Source organism: Staurois parvus, unplaced genomic scaffold (genome assembly GCF_062004578.1).
Source record: "Staurois parvus isolate SC_StPar_1 unplaced genomic scaffold, SC_StPar_1.0 ptg000021l, whole genome shotgun sequence".
NCBI classification, from domain to species: Eukaryota; Metazoa; Chordata; class Amphibia; order Anura; family Ranidae; genus Staurois; species Staurois parvus.
Genome location: NW_028317817.1, coordinates 8,424,607 through 8,443,169, shown reverse-complemented (window position 1 = coordinate 8,443,169; position 18,563 = coordinate 8,424,607). Strand labels below are relative to the sequence as shown.

Sequence of the window (18,563 nt, the reverse complement as noted above, 5' to 3'; positions counted from 1 at the left end):
AATAAATCAGCTTCCAGGTTTTATTGACAACGCTTAACCCCTTCACACTGACCGTTCACATATATGCAGCCCTACAAAACAGAACTTTTTTCCATGAGGCTGCATAAAAAAGGATGTGGAACAGGAAGGCGCTTCTAACTGCAGTACTCCAGGTCAACTTTTATCCATTTTTTGATGATAGATTGAACAGTGCTCCGTGAGATGCCCAAAGCTTGGAAAATGTTTTTATAACCTAACCCGGCTTTAAACTTCTCTACAACTTTATCCATGACATGTCTGGTGTGTTCCTTGGCCTTCATGATGCTGTTGTTGAGATTAAATTACACACAGGTGGACTCTATTTACTAATTAAGTGACTTCTGAAGGCAATTAATTCCACTAGATTTTAGTTAGGGGTATCAGAGTAAAGGGGGATGAATGCAAGCCACACTTTTCAGATATTTATTTGTAAAACATTTTGAAAACCATTTATCACTTTCCTTCCACTTCACAATTATGTGCCACTTTGTGTTGTTCTATCACATAAAATCACAATAAAATACATTTACATTTTTGGTCGTAACATGACAAAATGTGAAAAATTGCAAGGGGTATGAATGCTTTTTTTTTTTTGTATATGCGTATTAGTGTTTGTGCCATGTGACATCGAACTGCACACTTCCAACACATAGACAGAGCGGTCACCGTTTTCTGGGTCACCTGGTCGCTGTGATAGCATCTGATTAGCTATCACAGCGATCGGTCATTGCGCAGCCTACCTCTGTGGTTTTTTTTCTCTCTGAATGGGGAATAGAAACATTTTGTTTCTCTCTCTCATGCAGGGAGATTGTAAGCAAAAGTGTAAACAAAAAAAAGGAGAAAATAAAGAAAAAATACCTAGATCAATGCTAGATTTTGGTTAATGTTAGGGTCAAGTATAGGTCAAGGTCAGGGTCAAAGTTCACAATCAGTAAATTTTGGGCAGGATGAAAAAATAAAATTTAAAAGTAGTATTAGTGCCAGTTAGTGTCAGTGTGTTTTAGGTAGGTTAAAATTGCAAAATGTGAACTATTGCTTCTTGGCCTTACTATGGGTACAAATAACAAGTAACATACACATGTGTTATCTCTGTGATCGTGAGGAGAAAGAGAATTAGTTTGGGTTGTTCTTTGCTGGTAGGTTATGGTAGTGGCAAGAAATATACAAATAAATTAAAAAAATTATTTTTAAATTATTTTGGCCAGTTTTCCCTCGATAATAAAAAAATCAGGAGATATCTGTGACCATTTATCACTAAAACAAAGCCCAATTTGTCCTGAAAAAAAAAACAAGGTATAATCCACCTGGATACACAAAGTAGTTGCGGTGATATGTATGGTTTTATTAACACATGTCAAAGTTGCAAAATTGTGTTTAGGTATTGAGATATGTTCTACTATTAGTCACTAAGGGGTTAATTGAACAAGCTTATGTTGGAAGCTGATCGGCTACCATGCACAGCTGCACCAGATTCTGAGTGCACTGGTTTTAAAAAAACTCCCCCATTGTGTACTTACATTTCCGAAGACTGGAAAAAATATCCTCTGTATTACATTTATCAGAAGTAACATGACATTGGATTCAAATTCAGTATCTTACTAAAGCGCTAAGCTGCCTGTGAAATTTGGTTCAGTCAGTAAGTTTCTATACTGCCTGCACAGACTAATTATAGGAAGTATGACTTTTGCATTTATCGGCATTTGAAGCAGAAGACATTATTTTTCTTTTATAGAAAGAAAGATTATGATAAATAATTACAATAATAATTATAATAATAGGGATAAATGGCCTCACTAAGCTAAATCTGAATCTCCTGTAGGTCAGGGTCAGGCTTGCCCTCAGAATTTTATATGTGATGCTAGATTTGATGTACAGTCAGTCCTGTGTAACATGTACCCCCTGCCCATTGCCAGCACTTCCTATTACAGAGTTTTGGAACAAAACAGTTTGGGAAATGACTATATGATATATACCAAGTCCATATTTTCTTTATATATAGAATATCTCTTTGTTGTCCTAAATTAATAGCTGGGGTTTATATAACCAATTTGGTGAGTAGGGGTGTAGTTTGTATGATTTGGGACACAATAAACATCTGGATGTTCTAAGGATTCTTTCAGCTTTAATTATGGATATGCGGTTTTGTCCATTTAGCACACCTCTTGGATCCAATGTTCATGGTTCTTACTGGCTCTGTACAAACTTATTGATGCCATCATTGGGTAAATATAAAGCATTTGTTTGTTATAAATGTTACTATTTTCTCTCAGTATGCTGTATGCTTATTTTTTTGTTTTGTTTATATAATTTTAGAATCATATGTTATATCTCCCTGAGGAAGCGGGCTATTGTCCTGCGAAACACATCAGAGGAAAGAAAAATGGAAGTACTAATTTGGAGCTAACATTCAGCTATGGTTCTTATGTTACCTAAGGTTATGCCCTGTAATGTTATGTGTTGAACCTGTTTTTTATAAGTATTACATGCTTTTTATGATGAACTTTGTGATTGTTCAAATATCACTACCACAACTGTGGTTTTAACTCTGTCAATAAAGTTGTACTTTTTATATTTTTGAGTATATATTCATTTTTTGGTATGGTGCCTCTTAAAGTCCCATTAGTTTTTTCAGTTAGGGTTTTCATGTTTTTCAGTGTCCTGCTAATAAGGGGTGTGGAACCACTAAAACCTACTAACAAGGGGTGAGACCTTGTTGTGGGCCTCTCTCTCATCCTCCTTCCATTACCAATAAGAATAAGTGGGCTCACTAAGCTTGGTCTGAATCTCTTGTAGGTCAGGGTCGGGCTTGCCCTGAAAATATTATATGTGATGCTAGATTTGATTTAAATGGAGTTCCGGTCGTTTTTTTAACTTTTAACCACTTGCCGTCCAGCCACTGTAGAAATACGGCGGCAGGTCGGCACGGCTGGGCAAAAGCACGTTTTTAAACGTGCGTTTGCAAAAAAGGTAGGGGGCGCGCGTGAGGTGCACTGCCGCCCTACCTGCACCGCCGATCCCGGCCGCGGGTGTCAGTCGCCAGGTCACGGCTGGTCATTACCGGCAGTGTCCCGCCGATTAGCGGCAATCACTGACAGAGAGCAGGGCTGCAGTAGCTCTGCTTTCTGTCAGTTCGCTGACAGCTCCGGACATGCTGATCAGGAGAGAAGAGTTTATCTCTCCCGATCAGCGTGTCCCCATGCAGTACACACCCCCCCTAGTAAAACACTCCCCTCACACAGTTAACCCTTTCAGTGAATAAAAAAGTTAACCTCTTCCTCCCCAGTGCCATTAGTACAGTGTCAGTGTTTTTTTTTTTGCACTGATCACTGTATTGGTGTCACTGGGGATGTCAGTGACCCCAAGTCAGTTCCCCCCCAGTGTCAGAATGTCCGCAGCAGTCCCGCAGTCCTGCCATAAGTTGCTGATTGCCGCCATAAGTCACTGATCGCTGCCATAAGTCGCTGATCGCCACCATTATTAGTATAAAAAAATTTAAATTCCGAGTATCTTTCCCGCCATTTGTAAACGCTATAACTTTCATGTAAACCAATTAATTTACACGTATTGGGTTTTTTTTTTAGCAGACATGTCGCAGAATGCATCTTGGCCGAAATGTATGACAAAATTAGATTTTTAATTTTTTTTTCTGGACATGTTTTATAGCAAAAAGTCCAAAATATTGTTTTTTTTTCTCAAAATTGTCAGCCTTTTTTTTATAGCGCAAAAAATAAAAAACGCAAATTCCACCGAAAGAAAGCTCTATTTGTGTGAAAAAAAGGACATAAATTTAATTTATGTACCGTATTGCATGACAACGCAATTGTCTGTTAAACTAGCGCAGCGCTGTATAGAAAAAAAATGGCGTAAATTGCAGTATCTATACCATAGTTTGTAGACGCTATAACTTTCACACAAAGCAATCAATATACACTTATTGGAATTTTTTTGCCAAAAACATGTAGCAGAATACATTTTGGCCTAAATTTATAACTAACTTTGAGTTTACTATATATTTTTTATAGCTGAAAGTAAAAAATATCGTTTTTCTCCAAAAATTTTGGTCTTTTTTTGTTTATAGCGTGAAAAATAAAAAGTGCACAGGTGATCAAATACCACCAAAAGAAAGCTATATTTGTGTGAAAAAAAGACGTAAATTTTGTTTGGGTGCAGCATTGCATGACCGCGCAATTATCAGTTGAATTAGTGCAGCGCCGAGTAGCAAAAAGAGGCCTGGTCATTAAGGGGGGTAAATCCTCAGGAGGGCAAGTGGTTAAAGACACCCCCAAGATCATGGCAGCTTATGCCATGCAATTTGGCATAAGCTGTTTAAGTAATCGTTTGTGTTCCTATTTAAAAAAATGTTACTTGCTGGCTCAGTTCTGTAGTGTAACAATCCATCTTGAGTGTGGGCATCTGAAGCCCGCTCGGTCTTTCTTCTGGGAAATTATGCAGCTGGCTACCCAGCATGCACCTCCCAATCTTGCATATATAAAGTGAGTGGGCTGTACACTAAATAATCAAATGCTAAATACAAACCCAATATATCCACAAAATATAAATAAATAATAATACGACAAAAAATATATTGCTAAAGTGCTATGAAAAGTCCAAATTCATAAAGTGAATTAAAAAAAAAGTACCAAATCCAGTGACACAGCGCTGTGTGCTGAAAAAACTTCTAACAAAAGTGTATAGGTGTCCACAAGTGCGTGCCACAGCAGAAAAATCAGCTTCTTACCAGACACACTGACCTCCAATCGAGATCAAACGAGCAGACGATGCTCAGATCCAACACTGAAACCCATGTTAGCTTTATCAAGGAGATGAATGGACAACTGCAGGTTCACCTCCATGGATTCATTACACCAAACAGCTCTCCACGCCATGTAAAGAAAGGTTTAAAACAGAAGAAGAGAACTTCATAGCAGGGGTGGACTGACAACTCATGGGGCCCCGGGGCAATAGGGGATCATGGGACCCCTGTGTCCTCGCTCACACCCAAAAAAGCCTATGAAAAAGCCAATGAAAGGTACCAGGGGCATCTCATGGGGTCCCCTACTGAGCCTGGGCCCTCGGGTCAGTCCGCCCCTGCTTCTTAGTGCACCCCGATACACTAACAAAAGATTTCTGAAAGTATTGCACTTACATAGATAAGGTGCATAAAGGCAATATGCAAATTTAAAACTCCCGCGGTGTCAGACCATCCGCTGCAACGTGGTGACATCCCTATAGTTCTACGTTATACACTTGCTGTTTGAACTTGTTGCTTTCCCGCAAGATAGCTAGATGATGCACTTGCATGTAGTGAACTTGCAGATGCAGCAATCAGAGTGATTTCTATGGAAAGACATTAGGAATAAAGGAAACCTTCATATGTGCTGAAAGACAGAGTGTGGCTGCATCCTTTCATAATTTAGTCACACGTGGATGGAGTCAGGGACGGACTGACAACTCATGGGGCCTCCGGGCAATAGGGGATCATGGGGCACCTGTGTCCTTGCACAAATGCAAAAAAACCTATGAAAAAGGTACCAGGGGCATCTCATGGGGCCCCCTACTGACTGACAGTGCCCAAGTTTCCAAATGGTCAGTCTGCCCCTGGATGGAGCAAGCCATTTGGCAACCTGCAATAGCACCTGACAGTTACAGGGAGCACAAGATCAGCTTGGAGCAGTGTTCAAAAGTATGCTTTGTGAAGCCCAGCTGAAATCATCCAGCCCATCTTGGGTAGAACCACTAGGACAGATCTACAAAGACCATTTTTATTTACTCAGATGCACTGCTAAAATTCATTGTTATTATTCTCTAACATCATTCATTACACAACAGGGAACCGTTTGTTCCATTTGTGAAATGATCAATTGTGGCTTATAGCAATCCATCACTAACATTTGTAGTAATATGATTAAAGTAATAAAAATTTCTGCACTGGCAATTTTAATAGACTACAGTACAACTAAAGATTCCTGTGTGACAGTCTAAACAAGTCAGAAAATTTAGTAACTATGTGGTCCTCAAGCCTACAAAGTGAACAAAACTCTTTTATTTTTTTTCCTGATTGATCCAAATCCTCCTTCAATTGTGACTCACATACTGCCCTTCCCAGACATTGCAGCTCACTGTGGGAGGGTTTCAGAAGCACAGTGAGTTCTACCAATCCAGAAAGCATTTTTATGCCACTGTATTTTGAGCAAGCACAACTTACATGAAAGTGGAAACTCTGCTGTCAATTCAGAAGCAGTGCAGCATTGTTGCCACACCATCACAGGAAGCTGTATTTAGCAGACTTCACTGGCAGCATTCATATGTATTTCTAGGACTTTGCAGGTAGCATAAGACAAATTGTAAGTGCAAATGCACCCATAAGTAGGTCCTACAACACATATTTTGTATTGAGAGGCCATCATTCTACTTTAAGAAAAATCTAATTGGCGTTATCAAAATGTAGGTAGGCCAGTCAGGACCTGTCTATGGGTTTCTTCCTTATCAGAAGTTAAGCAAGAAGGTCTTTAGTGAAACAAATACTTACAATAATTTGTATTACGGCCTGACAATAAAGTAATGATCATTCCCAGGGTGCTAGGTGTAATCATGCCCAGGGATCTAGGCGTAATCCTAGACTCTGACCTCTCCCTTGGGCCCCACATCCACTCACTGGTTAAATCCTGCCACCTCAACTTCCAGAACATTTCCAAAATCCTCCCCTTCTTGACCAATGACACCACAAAACAACTTATCCACACCTTGGTTATATCCTGCCTCGATTACTGCAACTCCCTCCTCACTGGTCTACCATTACACAGGCTATCCCCCCTTCAGTCTATTATGAATGCTGCTGCTAGACTCATACACCCTACCAACCGATCGACGACTGCTGCCCCTCTCTGCCAATACCTCCACTGGCTTCCACTAACCCAACATATAAAATTCAAAATACTAACCACAGCTTACAAAGCCATCCACAACACTGCCCCTAGCTACATCACCAACCGCATCCACAGATATCGCCCAAATCGCCCACTCCGCTCCTCCCATGATATCCTTCTCTCTAGCTCCCTCATCACCTCCTCCCACGCTCACCTCCAGGACTTCTGCAGAGCCTCTCCCATCCTCTGGAACTCCCTACCACAGCATTTCCGGTCAGCCCCCACCCTGTCTGTCTTTAGGCGATCTTTGAAAACTCACTTGTTCAGGGAAGCCTACCCCACCTCCACCTAAGAACTGTACTTGAATCACCTCTGCCAGATCATCCCCCACAGCTATCACCTTTTGTATCACCTCCCCCTTCCTTTAGATTGTAAGCTCCACAAGCAGGGCTCTCATATTCCTTCTTAATTGAAATGTATTGTAATGGTACTGTCTCCCTTATATTGTAAAGCGCTGTGCAAACTGTTGGCGCTATATAAATCCTGTATAATAATAATAATAATAATGAAAAAGTGTTAAGACTAAAGCTTTGTGTCTTCTATACATTGTATACCATGCTGCTACAGTGTCTGACCAACAAACAGAGGTGCTACTTGTTCTGGTTAAATGCACTTCCCTGATATGTTTCGCTTTTGCAGTCTGATAAAACAGGAGCTTTGCTGTGATGTGCGCCCTGCTAGAAACCAAGTGAACACTGTGCTATGTGTAGACCACTGGATAATACGTACAAATATTCTGCTTCACACTGAGCTATTGACCTGCACAGATACCACTTCCCAACCACTGAAATGTTTCTGAACAATTATAAACCTTTTATTCAACAGAATTAGATATCTTCTATAACTGAAGAAATGTCCTTGTTGTTAAAGGAAATCTGTACTAAAGAATTATTGGAGCTGCTGTTGCTTTGTCCTGCTTCTGAAGATGCTAGTTGCCTGGCAATCAAGCAGACAATTTAGCTTGACAACCAGGCTACTAGCATCTTCAGGCATTTAGCATTATCAGAGGAAGGTAATAAATGACAGCCCTTATATTCCTACCATGACAAGTTTTCTTTAATAACATTTTTAAAATGTCTGAAATTTAATGAATGAACTGAAATATTGAATGCATATATTTTTTTCTTTTATAAATATATATGTAATATATATAATTAGTTATTATATTCTCTCTCTCTCTCTCTCTCTCTCTATACATATATATATATGAGAGAGAGAGAGAGAGAGAGAGAGAGTATAAATAAAATATAAATTAAACAATTTTATATATATTTATTTAGATAGATAAAATATAAATTATATATATATATATATATATATATATATATATATATATATATATATATATATATATATATATGTGTGTGTGTATGTGTGTGATCCATAGTGTGAGCGCTTTGAATTTCAGTATAAAGCTTTGCCTTTATTTTGTTTTATGATTTAACTTTAAACATGATGGATTAATAAAAGCTTTCCACCCTCTATAATCTGCTTTCAGGTTAGAAGGAATAAAAATATAATAGTAATATAAAAATATTAAATAAAATAGGAAGCAAAAATAAAATGTAATACAAATCTGGAGCCCTGTTGCTTCCGAGTATGAGTTCTAGTTGGTTGGACCAGCACATGTAATGCAGGAATTAAATCCGTATTAATAATGTTATACACGGAATTTTCTACAAAGCATAAATGAGTTGAAAACGTAATAACAGGAGTGTAACGTGGGGACAGTAAGATATAACTGAATGCGGTGACGTCACTACTTCATGTATACATGCTAATACAAGGGGCAGATGTGTACTCTGGATGCAGGTCGCCTTCCTTCTACCAAGTCATCAGGGTCTTGCTGTGTTGCCCCCTTGCAGGGCTTATGTACCTAGTTAAATCACATTACATACTCTTTAAAGAGGGGGTAAAACTAGGCTACTTAACCTCCCCTGATAGGAACTGTAAACAAATACTCAAGATTCAGACCCTTGATCCTCCTTTAAATATAGACTTGTTTATCAGTGTCATCCTAGGAGGATTAATTAGATACATTTATTCACAATTTGGTGTCTGACACCACAGCTTAGGAATGCCTTATAATCACAAGGTGTTAATTGGGGCCAGGCAGGCACTTATGTTTCTATTAAACAGTGTGAGAGCTCCTCCGGAATACATTTCTGCTCCTGTGTCCTGCCTTTTATTGTACACAACTAGATACTATTCACAGAAAGACCGAATTATCAACTTGCTTAGATAAGGACTTTTAATAACGAATTTTTTAGATTATTTTAGATAAATAGAATATTTACTAATATAAAAACAAGAAAATAAAAGTGAAAAAGAAAAATAACTAATTGCATTTTTTTTTAAACTAAATCTCCTTTCAACTCCCTATTTTGCATCACTCACAGTTTAATCTTATTAACTTCTTAATTTCCTACAAAGGAAACGATTTGTACCCTTCTATGTATGCAAAGACCTTTTAATTTAATTCCACCCTACACAAATTAGACAGGGGCTCTTTTATCTCTAATCCAGGTGTGTGTAGCTGCAGCAACATGAATTAATGTGTGTGTGTATATATATATATATATATATATATATATATATATATATATATATATATATAAGTGACAGTGAGCATTGAAATCATTTACAATTTTAAATGAGTATTTAGGTGAACACAGCTGTATGAGAAAAACAAATATTGACTTTGCAAATATGGTCTAAGTACCTGTACTAAATGGATCAGGATGTCACGCTGACCTTTATTAACATTCCTGCATAAATTGCTGAAAGTATTTCTCAAGCAGTTGCCATTATTAATAAATTTCGAATTATTATTATATTATCTTCATCATTACTATATAATTTTATTATGTACCGTATGTATTATTATGTTATCATTGTATTATGTATTTATTAATTATTATTGTGATTATTTTTTTGTACATGATAACAAACGTAAAACACTAGTGTAATAGAAGGGGTTAGAGACGATCGTTTATATAATCAGCCCTAAAAAAATCTTTAGTGGCTAACTAACTATATATATATATATATATATATATTTATATATATACCTGCAATGTTTTAACGAACAAACGCTATTCTATTACAGAGGAGGCTTAAACTACTACACTGGAAATGTTGAATCGATTAGTTGGTGCTTTATTCATTGATGACACATGTTGAAATTTTTTAGATTATTGGATTACAAAATTGTAACATTTGTTACACTATAAAGTGATAAACAACATATCTGTTTGACCGATGTTACAAACATTTTTTCTTTTCTTTTTTAACATTTTTTTTCTTGCTGCTTATGAATTATGTTTGTATATTTTTTTCTGCCTTGTCATTAATTATTACCGGTATTTCCAGTCCCATAGTAATGAAATTATTTTACTTTTCCCAAACATACAAATGAAAAGACACATGCTTCAAAATTACATGAAACAAACGCTTTTTCCAACCGATCTGCTTCAGATCTGAAACTTCCTGAAGGCAACACATTTATTAAAAAGGACCAAGCATTATATACATAAAAAGGTTGAAACTCACAATTTCTTTCAGATCAATAACGAATTCTACATTTTTACAAATGTCTTGTGTAAGTGGTATTTTTTCTTATGCTCGTTGTTTTTGATGTTTTTTTCCCCAAACACAACAGAAAAGTACATTCTGACATGGCAGTCTAAAGTCTCTAGATAGAATTTTTTGTGTACTAGCCATTACACAGTTGTACAACAAACCAGTTTAGGAATTGTCTTGTAGAACAAGAGAAACACACATATAATTCATACAATATATTAAACTCCACAATAGGCATCAGAATATCTACACAATATTTACAATAATCTTGGTTCATAAATAAATCACATAAAAAATGAAGCAACCAAAACAAAGCAGATATTATCAACTTGAAATACTAATTACTGTCACATTTAAGACAGATTGTGACAAGTTAGAACTTGCAGCACTCAGAGCTCCATTTTTTCTTTCTAGAGAGCTACAAATCAGTTTTTCTATATTCCCTTTTGCTCTCCATTTGAAAGGCAACACCACACTTTTTTGGCATTTAATGCTAAGATCCACCCTGTGCTCAAAGTGTTAAGGTAATATCTATACATATATAAATACATATATAAATATATTATAATTCTTTAAGAACTAGAGTAGAAGGAATAATAGCCTAGGCCTTTGGAGGCATCTTTAAAGTCTTCATTCGCAATGTCCTCACATTTAATGGGAGGGGAGTTTTCATTGCTTGAAGTGCTAGGTGAAAGCCGTCTTCGCTTGCAGGCTCCTGTGTAGACACCAGAGTCGTTTGAGTCTAAAGATTTAATGGAAGGAGGTGTCTCCACCCATGATGAGTTCAACTCTTCTTTGACCTTGTCTTTAGGTAGAAGGTCTTCAGAGAAACCTGAGGGGCTTGACCTGGAAGACCAAGGTAAACCAGTTGCCATTTTCCTTTGATATGGAGAACTTCTGCTGCTCCATCCTGTCATGGAAGCAAAGGCCGCATCCGGATAGTATGCCATGGGATGAGAGGTCTGGATGGGCAGAGACTTAATGCCATAGGTGAGAAGAGAACTAGAAGAATAGTCTGTATCATAAGGGCCCATGTCCAGTTTGTTGGCTGCAGCTTGTTGGACAGGGGTCACAAACCACCTCTGGGGGGGAGCGTTGGCCACTTCTTCATTAGCCTGGGGTGAAAGAAGACCATTGGTCTGGGGTACAGTCCTCTCTCCACTGTAGTACCTTGCAGGGGGTAGGTTGTTGACAAATTGCTCCTGGAAGAAGGGCTGGACACTGTAGCGGGCACCGGGCACTATCTGGTGGGATCTAGGAGAATCCGCAGGAGATGGAGTTAATCGGTCATTTTCTGATGCCGTGTACATGCTATAAAAAAATAAAAAGTTGCTGTGACTATGGTGAGCATGATCACACATGGGTAAGCTATGGGTAAAACAAGTTAAAGAAGTTGATTCCCTAAAAGAGAATCTTCACAAAGTGAAAAACTCAAATCATGGGGGGGAGTTAGAAAAGCAGAATTGTGTCCTGTGCTTGACTAGATAGTTGAGATCAACACAAATGTACTTTATTCACTAAGCTAAGTGTTCTTTCACTATCCCTTTATTATATTAAATACATAGTTTTGCAGAATAATACAGCAAAAGCCAGTGTATCTAATTTTTCTATAGCTACTGTAATTTGGTGTTATTTCTATCAATATTGAATCTACTGTCAATGTCAATGAAACTGAAAATATAAAGCAATCCTTCCCATACCAAACACAATACACCATCTTAAAGAAGATATACTTACGAGTCATAGTTGTCTCTGAAGCCTTTTGCAAATGGGTTGTGGTCAATTTTCAGTTGAGTGATCTAAAATAAAACAAAAACATCTAATAGTGATCTACAGCCTTCTCAGTACTGATATTTCTTCCCCTTTACATACAGCCCCCACTCCCCCTCCTCCTATGGAAGACAATGGTGTGGCCCTTACATCTGTATTCTGGTATGCTGTGACAGCAATGAACTGAGTCTCTGGGAAGGTGAAGGTCTGAGTCTTGGCAGAGTCATTGAGGTCCTCCACTCCATCTTCACTGACTTCCACAATGTGCAGACGTGGCTGGTACTTATGCAGAGACTGGAGGACAATCATCTAAGGAGAGACAGATAACTTTTAGTAAATCAGACTAAGAATAAAGAATTTTCTAAGTTCTAGCTAGACTTTTTCAAGTAAGTAAAGAAATGAAAGCTGTTTGTGGGGAGAGGAGGAGGCATTGAGTAGGTGATTGAGGTGAGCTGATTGTATGCTATGTGGGTAAGTGAGAAGAAGGTTTCTGGGGTGTAGGCGGGTGGGAGGAAGAATTTGTAAGTGGGGGGGAGGGGGGGGAGAAGGTAACCTGAGAGGACAGATATGATCTGGGGGGGAAGGGTGACTGGCTGTAACAAGACTGTGTTTGAGCTTGGGCACAAAGCCCATTAAATATGTGTGCGGTAAGGGCTGACTCACAGGTAAGCAGGAGTGTGGGGAAGGTGTTGAATGTAAAGTAGATGTGAGAACAGAGTGAGAAAAGCCAACATCTCTTAGTACTAATCATCTGAGAAAAGAAAAAAACAATGAAAATAAGTTGACCTCCCAGCTATTCTGACAGAAGCTTTCATTTTCTATAGCATTAGAAGAAGGCGATGCATTATTATGGCTCTACTAGGAGTCATCGGTGCCGCGTTATTCACTAATGTACGACACTTTCATAACTTCCCCGTGCACGCGGCTTCTAGTCCATGCGCCCCGCGTACAGTCAGTGCCATAGACGGGAGCACGATCGCTGTCCATGGTAGCGCCGTCTTACCTGAGTGTTGTTATTATTGGCTCCCTTGTTATTTGTCAGCTTCAGCTTCCCGAAGGAGATCTCCTGCCTCATCCAGTGTGCTCCAGTGTTGGGGGACTCGGGGTGCACATACACCTTATTACCTGGACAGAGGTAGAGGAAGAGACATGTACTAAGAGGAGTCCTACAATTCTCTCTACATACCGTGTCATCATATATAACTACCTCTGTGATCACTTACCTGTCCATTCAGATGTCATTTCATATCATAGTCTTGATCGTCTTTCTTCATTTCATGTATCACCTATCCTTATATATAATATATGTCCATCGACCTGATACTTGTCTTATTACATATTGTTTATCTGGTAAATTGTCTGTCATCTGTCTGTCCGTCTATTAATATATGTATCATCCGTTTGCCTATATATTGCCTATCAATGTATATATCATCCAGTTACCTATATATTGCCTATCAATGTATATATCATCCAGTTACCTATATATTGCCTATCAATGTATATATCATCCAGTTACCTATATATTGCCTATCAATGTATATATCATCCAGTTACCTATATGTTGCCTATCAATGTATGTATCATCCAGTTACCTATATATTCCCTATCAATGTATTTATCATCCAGTTACCTATTTATTGCCTATCAATGTATATATCATCCAGTTACCTATATGTTGCCTATCAATGTATGTATCATCCAGTTACCTATATGTTGCCTATCAATGTATGTATCATCCAGTTAACTATATGTTGCCTATCAATGTATGTATCATCCAGTTACCTATATGTTGCCTATCAATGTATGTATCATCCAGTTACCTATATGTTGCCTATCAATGTATGTATCATCCAGTTACCTATATGTTGCCTATCAATGTATTTATCATCCAGTTACCTATTTATTGCCTATCAATGTATGTATCATCCAGTTACCTACATATTTCCTATCAATGTATATATCATCCAGTTACCTATATGTTGCCTATCAATGTATGTATTATCCAGTTACCTATATGTTGCCTATCAATGTATTTATCATCCAGTAACCTATTTATTGCATATCAGTGTATGTATCATCCAGTTACCTATATTGCCTATCAATGTATATATCATCCAGTTACCTATATGTTGCCTATCAATGTATATATCATCCAGTTACCTATATATTACCTATCAATGTATGTATCATTCAGTTACCTATATATTGCCTATCAATGTATGTATCATCCGTTTACCTATATATTGCCTATCGTTGTATGCATTATATGCCTATATACCTAACACTGGTCTTATGTATTGTCTGTTCATCTATTAACAGATCTATAATCCGTCTGCCTATCAATGCATTTATCTAACAGTCTTCTAATTGCTATGTATTGTCTGTTCATCTATTAATGTATTCTGATAGTAATATACTTCACAAGAGACTTATCAAGTTAATTCATCCCCCTTTAATCTAAATCTTTCCTTTAATTAACACATGTCTGCCTATAATATACTTCTTAATTTAAATATTACCTATCTATAATACAATTACTTATCTATAATACAATTACCAAATATATCTATAATACAATTACCAAATATATATAATATTTCTACCAAATATATATATATATATATATATATATATATATATATATATATATATGTGTGTGTACTCCTTATACCAAATATATATATATATGTGTGTGTACTCCTTATAATCATATTTATAATCAACGTATCAATGCATATATCAATTACCTATTTATCAATTAATCTCCCTGATTACCGATCTATCAAATTACGTATTATCAATCAATCTACCAATCAAATCTTTCTACAAATCTAAATATGTATCTAAGAATTTAGTTTCCATTGTCTGCCTGTCTATCAATCGAACTATCTCTCTCTCTCTCTTTCTTTCTATCTATCTATCTATCTCTGTATATCGAACTATCTATCTATTTCTTTATATCGAACTATCTTTCTTTATATCGAACTATCTTTCTTTATATCGAACTATCTTTAATGTATCAACACATGCCCAGTAATAAAAGCATTGTTGTACTTTAGTTTCTCGTCACACAGGTAAAAGCAGCACCCATTGTGAACCTACAAGTCTCTTTTACTGTGTACAAGCTGCCCATGCTGAGACTTGTAGTCCCACAGCCCCCCATTGCCCTGTAGGCACCCACCTTGCATATTATTGTCCGCCTTGCCGCAGGTCACCCATTTGCCGCCTTGGAATCGCCAATGGTTAGGATCGGCCAGAACCACCTCCACAAACACGTTATAATGAGCTGTCGGATTTAAGCCGGTGATGTTGAAGCTGAGGAAGGGGAACATCCTCCTAGAGAAGGGTACAAAAAAGCCATCATACACTTGTCCCCATGTCTGGACTGTACACAGGTTCTGTCTATTTAAATCACACTCACTCTATATGCTGGAATAGAGCTAAAGATCTCACTAAAAGATTTCAACTAAAGACCTATAGACAATCAATTCCTGGGATGAATACTAGTACACGACGAATGTATAGCAATGTAACAAATCAGATAGGAAAACAAGGCAAAACTGTGATTTCTAATGGAACCTGGGTGACCTCTATAGGAAAATATTAATGACATTGTAGCCGTGTTTGTATATGACCTCAAGAAGATCAGGGATAAGGATCGTTATTTCAGGGTGAATATTTGTAGCAATTTTTAAATCTATTAACCTAAAATAACTGCCACATTTTTAAATAAAGGATCCTTAGCCACGGGTTTTTTTAAATCTATCTATCTATCTATCTATCTATCTATCTATCATCTTTAATGTATTAGCACTACCCCATAGTTACAATCATTGTTACCTTGTACTGGAAAAAAAGCAATATTCACATGACATATTACAATTTAGTTTTTAATCACACAGGTAAAGGCAGCACCTATTCTGAACCTACAAGCCCCTTTTCTGTGTGCAAGCCGCCCATGCTGAGACTTATAGTCCTACAGCCCCCATTGCATTGTAGGCACCCACCCACCTCGATAGATAGATCGATCGATAGTTAGATAGACAGATAGATAGATAGATAAAAAAAACTTTCTGCATGCTCCAAAAACTTTTTATAGTCTAAAAAAATAAAATACAAAAAATATATACATATACACGCACTCACAAACAGTTTTTTTTTACTTTAATCTATCTATCTATCTATCTATCTATCTATCTATCTATCTACTTTCATGCAATAAATCCCTCTTCTGTGAATGGCAGTTGCACATGCCGCCCTATGGCTCCGGACTCACCTGCCCTGTTTGGTGATGATCATCTCGGTCTGGTGTCGGTGAAATTTGAGCCATAGAGGGCGGTTGCAGAGGTAGACCTGTGCCCGGACTCCAGTCCCGCTACCAGGCAGCCCCAGGGCACTGAGCCCACTACCAGAGCCGGCCGTTGGGTAGGGGCTGTACATGGTGCCCGGTGCCTGGCTGTACTGATAGCCGGTGGAGTATTGTGGGCGGGAGGGGCACACCGGAGGGGAGAAGCCGGCCGGAGGTAGCATGCTGCTGTAAGGAGGGTACCTGGCCGCTCCACCCGGTGGGTACACGGCGCTGTGCTGCGGTGGGGCATAGGGGAAGATGGAGCAGGGGGAGCCCAGCTCTGCCCCAGTCTGTTGGTGCTGCTGCCCCTGGGCTGGCAGGTAGTAGCGCTCAGAAGCCGCCTGCATAGTGTTGTCCAGGTACCGAGGTGCTGAAGTTGGGGGGACAGAAGTCAAATCCTCTTCCACCACTGGAGAGCCTTTCCTGCTGCTGTCCTGGAGGTTCTTGGTGGCTTGGAAGCTCTCAGTGGCCTCACTGAGCATAGTGCTGGCGGCAGTGTTAGTGGAAGCTGCTTCTCTTGGGCTGTCCAAGTGGGGACCCCTGGGGTACTTCTTGTGCTGCTGCTGGTTCTTGTGCTGTCCCACGCTGAATTCCAAGCCTGGGCTCTGGGCGGCGCTGTTGGGGTCTCCAGGTAAAGGGTAGAAGGTGTGGGGCAGGTTAGGAGCAGAACTGGTCAGGATCTGCTCTCCTAGCTGCATCCTCTGTCTGGCTGAAGGTTAAGCCTGCCTCAAAATCTGTACCGGCTGGGCTGATGCAGACACCATGTACAGCCAGACCCTCACTGGAGAAAAAAGGGGGGTCAGGGGGATGATGAGTGCTGAGAGATGAAATGTCCTTTCAGTCTACAATCTGATCCATAGGTGTTTCCAGGGAGTGGGTGAAGCTGAAGAGGAGGGGGAAGCAGACCACCACTCACAGTCACAGGACTCCTCTCTGAAAGGGAAAATCAAATGTGTCAAAAAAGCTGCCTGTGCCACTTTATATACGGTCGCCTCCTTCACACCTCTATTAAGGCTAATGATTCCAGGGAGGGGCTTGCTGCCTCTTTCATGGCAAGAGGAGAGGAGGACAAGTACAGAAAAGTCTCCTCTGACCATTGGTTGACATTAATTTAATTAGACAATTCCTAATTGGAACAAGTCACCTGTGCCCCACTCACTGGCTGCTCAGCATTGCACATCAAATGCATCGCTTGCAATTATTGTTAACCAAATTCCCTGAAAGGGAGAGGAAGGGGAATTTCTACTTTCTTCCCAAACCATTCCTCTCTCCTTGTTTAAAGGAAATCTTTTTTTTTGTTAAGATCAGACAGGCCTTTCTTACTGGGCGCTGGTGGAGGGCAGCGAAATAAAAAGGGGGCTTTGATTGAGCAGGAAAACAGAGAGCTCATATTACTCTATTTACCGAGGAGACTGCAGGAGACATCCAATACACAAATGCAGGAACCCAGCCTCCAATTCATAGGGCCTGGGAGGAAGAGTCGATTGTACACAGCTATACTCTCCAGAACCTGTCTGGCCTTCACACATCCATGGCATTCACTGGAGACCTTAGATCATTCGGATTTCCTGCAAAAGTTACATTTCACAAGTGATCTATTCTAACTCAAGGAACCAATAGTTTGAAAGGGGCAGCGCAGACTACACATCACTTGTTCTGGTTTATTCAGTCTATTTAAAAATACACGAATCAACGAAGGATCTGATTTTGTGCAGTAAAAAGCTGAATAAATGTATCTATTGTAAAAGAAAGTGAAAGATTGCAACACTGTAAAGACACCTCTAACCATAGTGTGTGCAGGAGGAAAGTTCAATGCTGAATTATTTACATAAGTGATATATATATAGAGAGAAAGAGAGAGGGACGAAAAGGGGAGAGAGAGGGGGAGGAAGAAGGGGGAGGGGGAAAGAGAGATG

The 18,563-nt window shown here is 38.9% G+C and overlaps 1 protein-coding gene across 2 annotated transcripts; it reads right to left on the bottom strand.

Moving 5' to 3' along the window:
* Positions 1-10,398: 10,398 nt before the first annotated feature.
* On the bottom strand, positions 10,399-17,581 carry EOMES (eomesodermin). 2 transcript variants are annotated; one of them, XM_089690833.1, is made up of 6 exons: positions 16,576-17,581; positions 15,481-15,635; positions 13,300-13,421; positions 12,447-12,605; positions 12,264-12,325; positions 10,399-11,837 (listed from the first exon to the last, which is right to left on the bottom strand). In XM_089690833.1, exons 1-6 carry the CDS (start codon positions 17,343-17,345, stop codon positions 11,099-11,101), a joined length of 2,007 nt encoding a protein of 668 aa, XP_089546959.1. In that variant the 5' UTR covers positions 17,346-17,581; the 3' UTR covers positions 10,399-11,098. The 2 variants fall into 2 exon arrangements, with proteins under 2 accessions (XP_089546959.1, XP_089546968.1); XM_089690842.1 differs by having other exon boundaries at positions 10,399-11,780.
* Between the last annotated feature and the right edge of the window lie 982 nt (positions 17,582-18,563).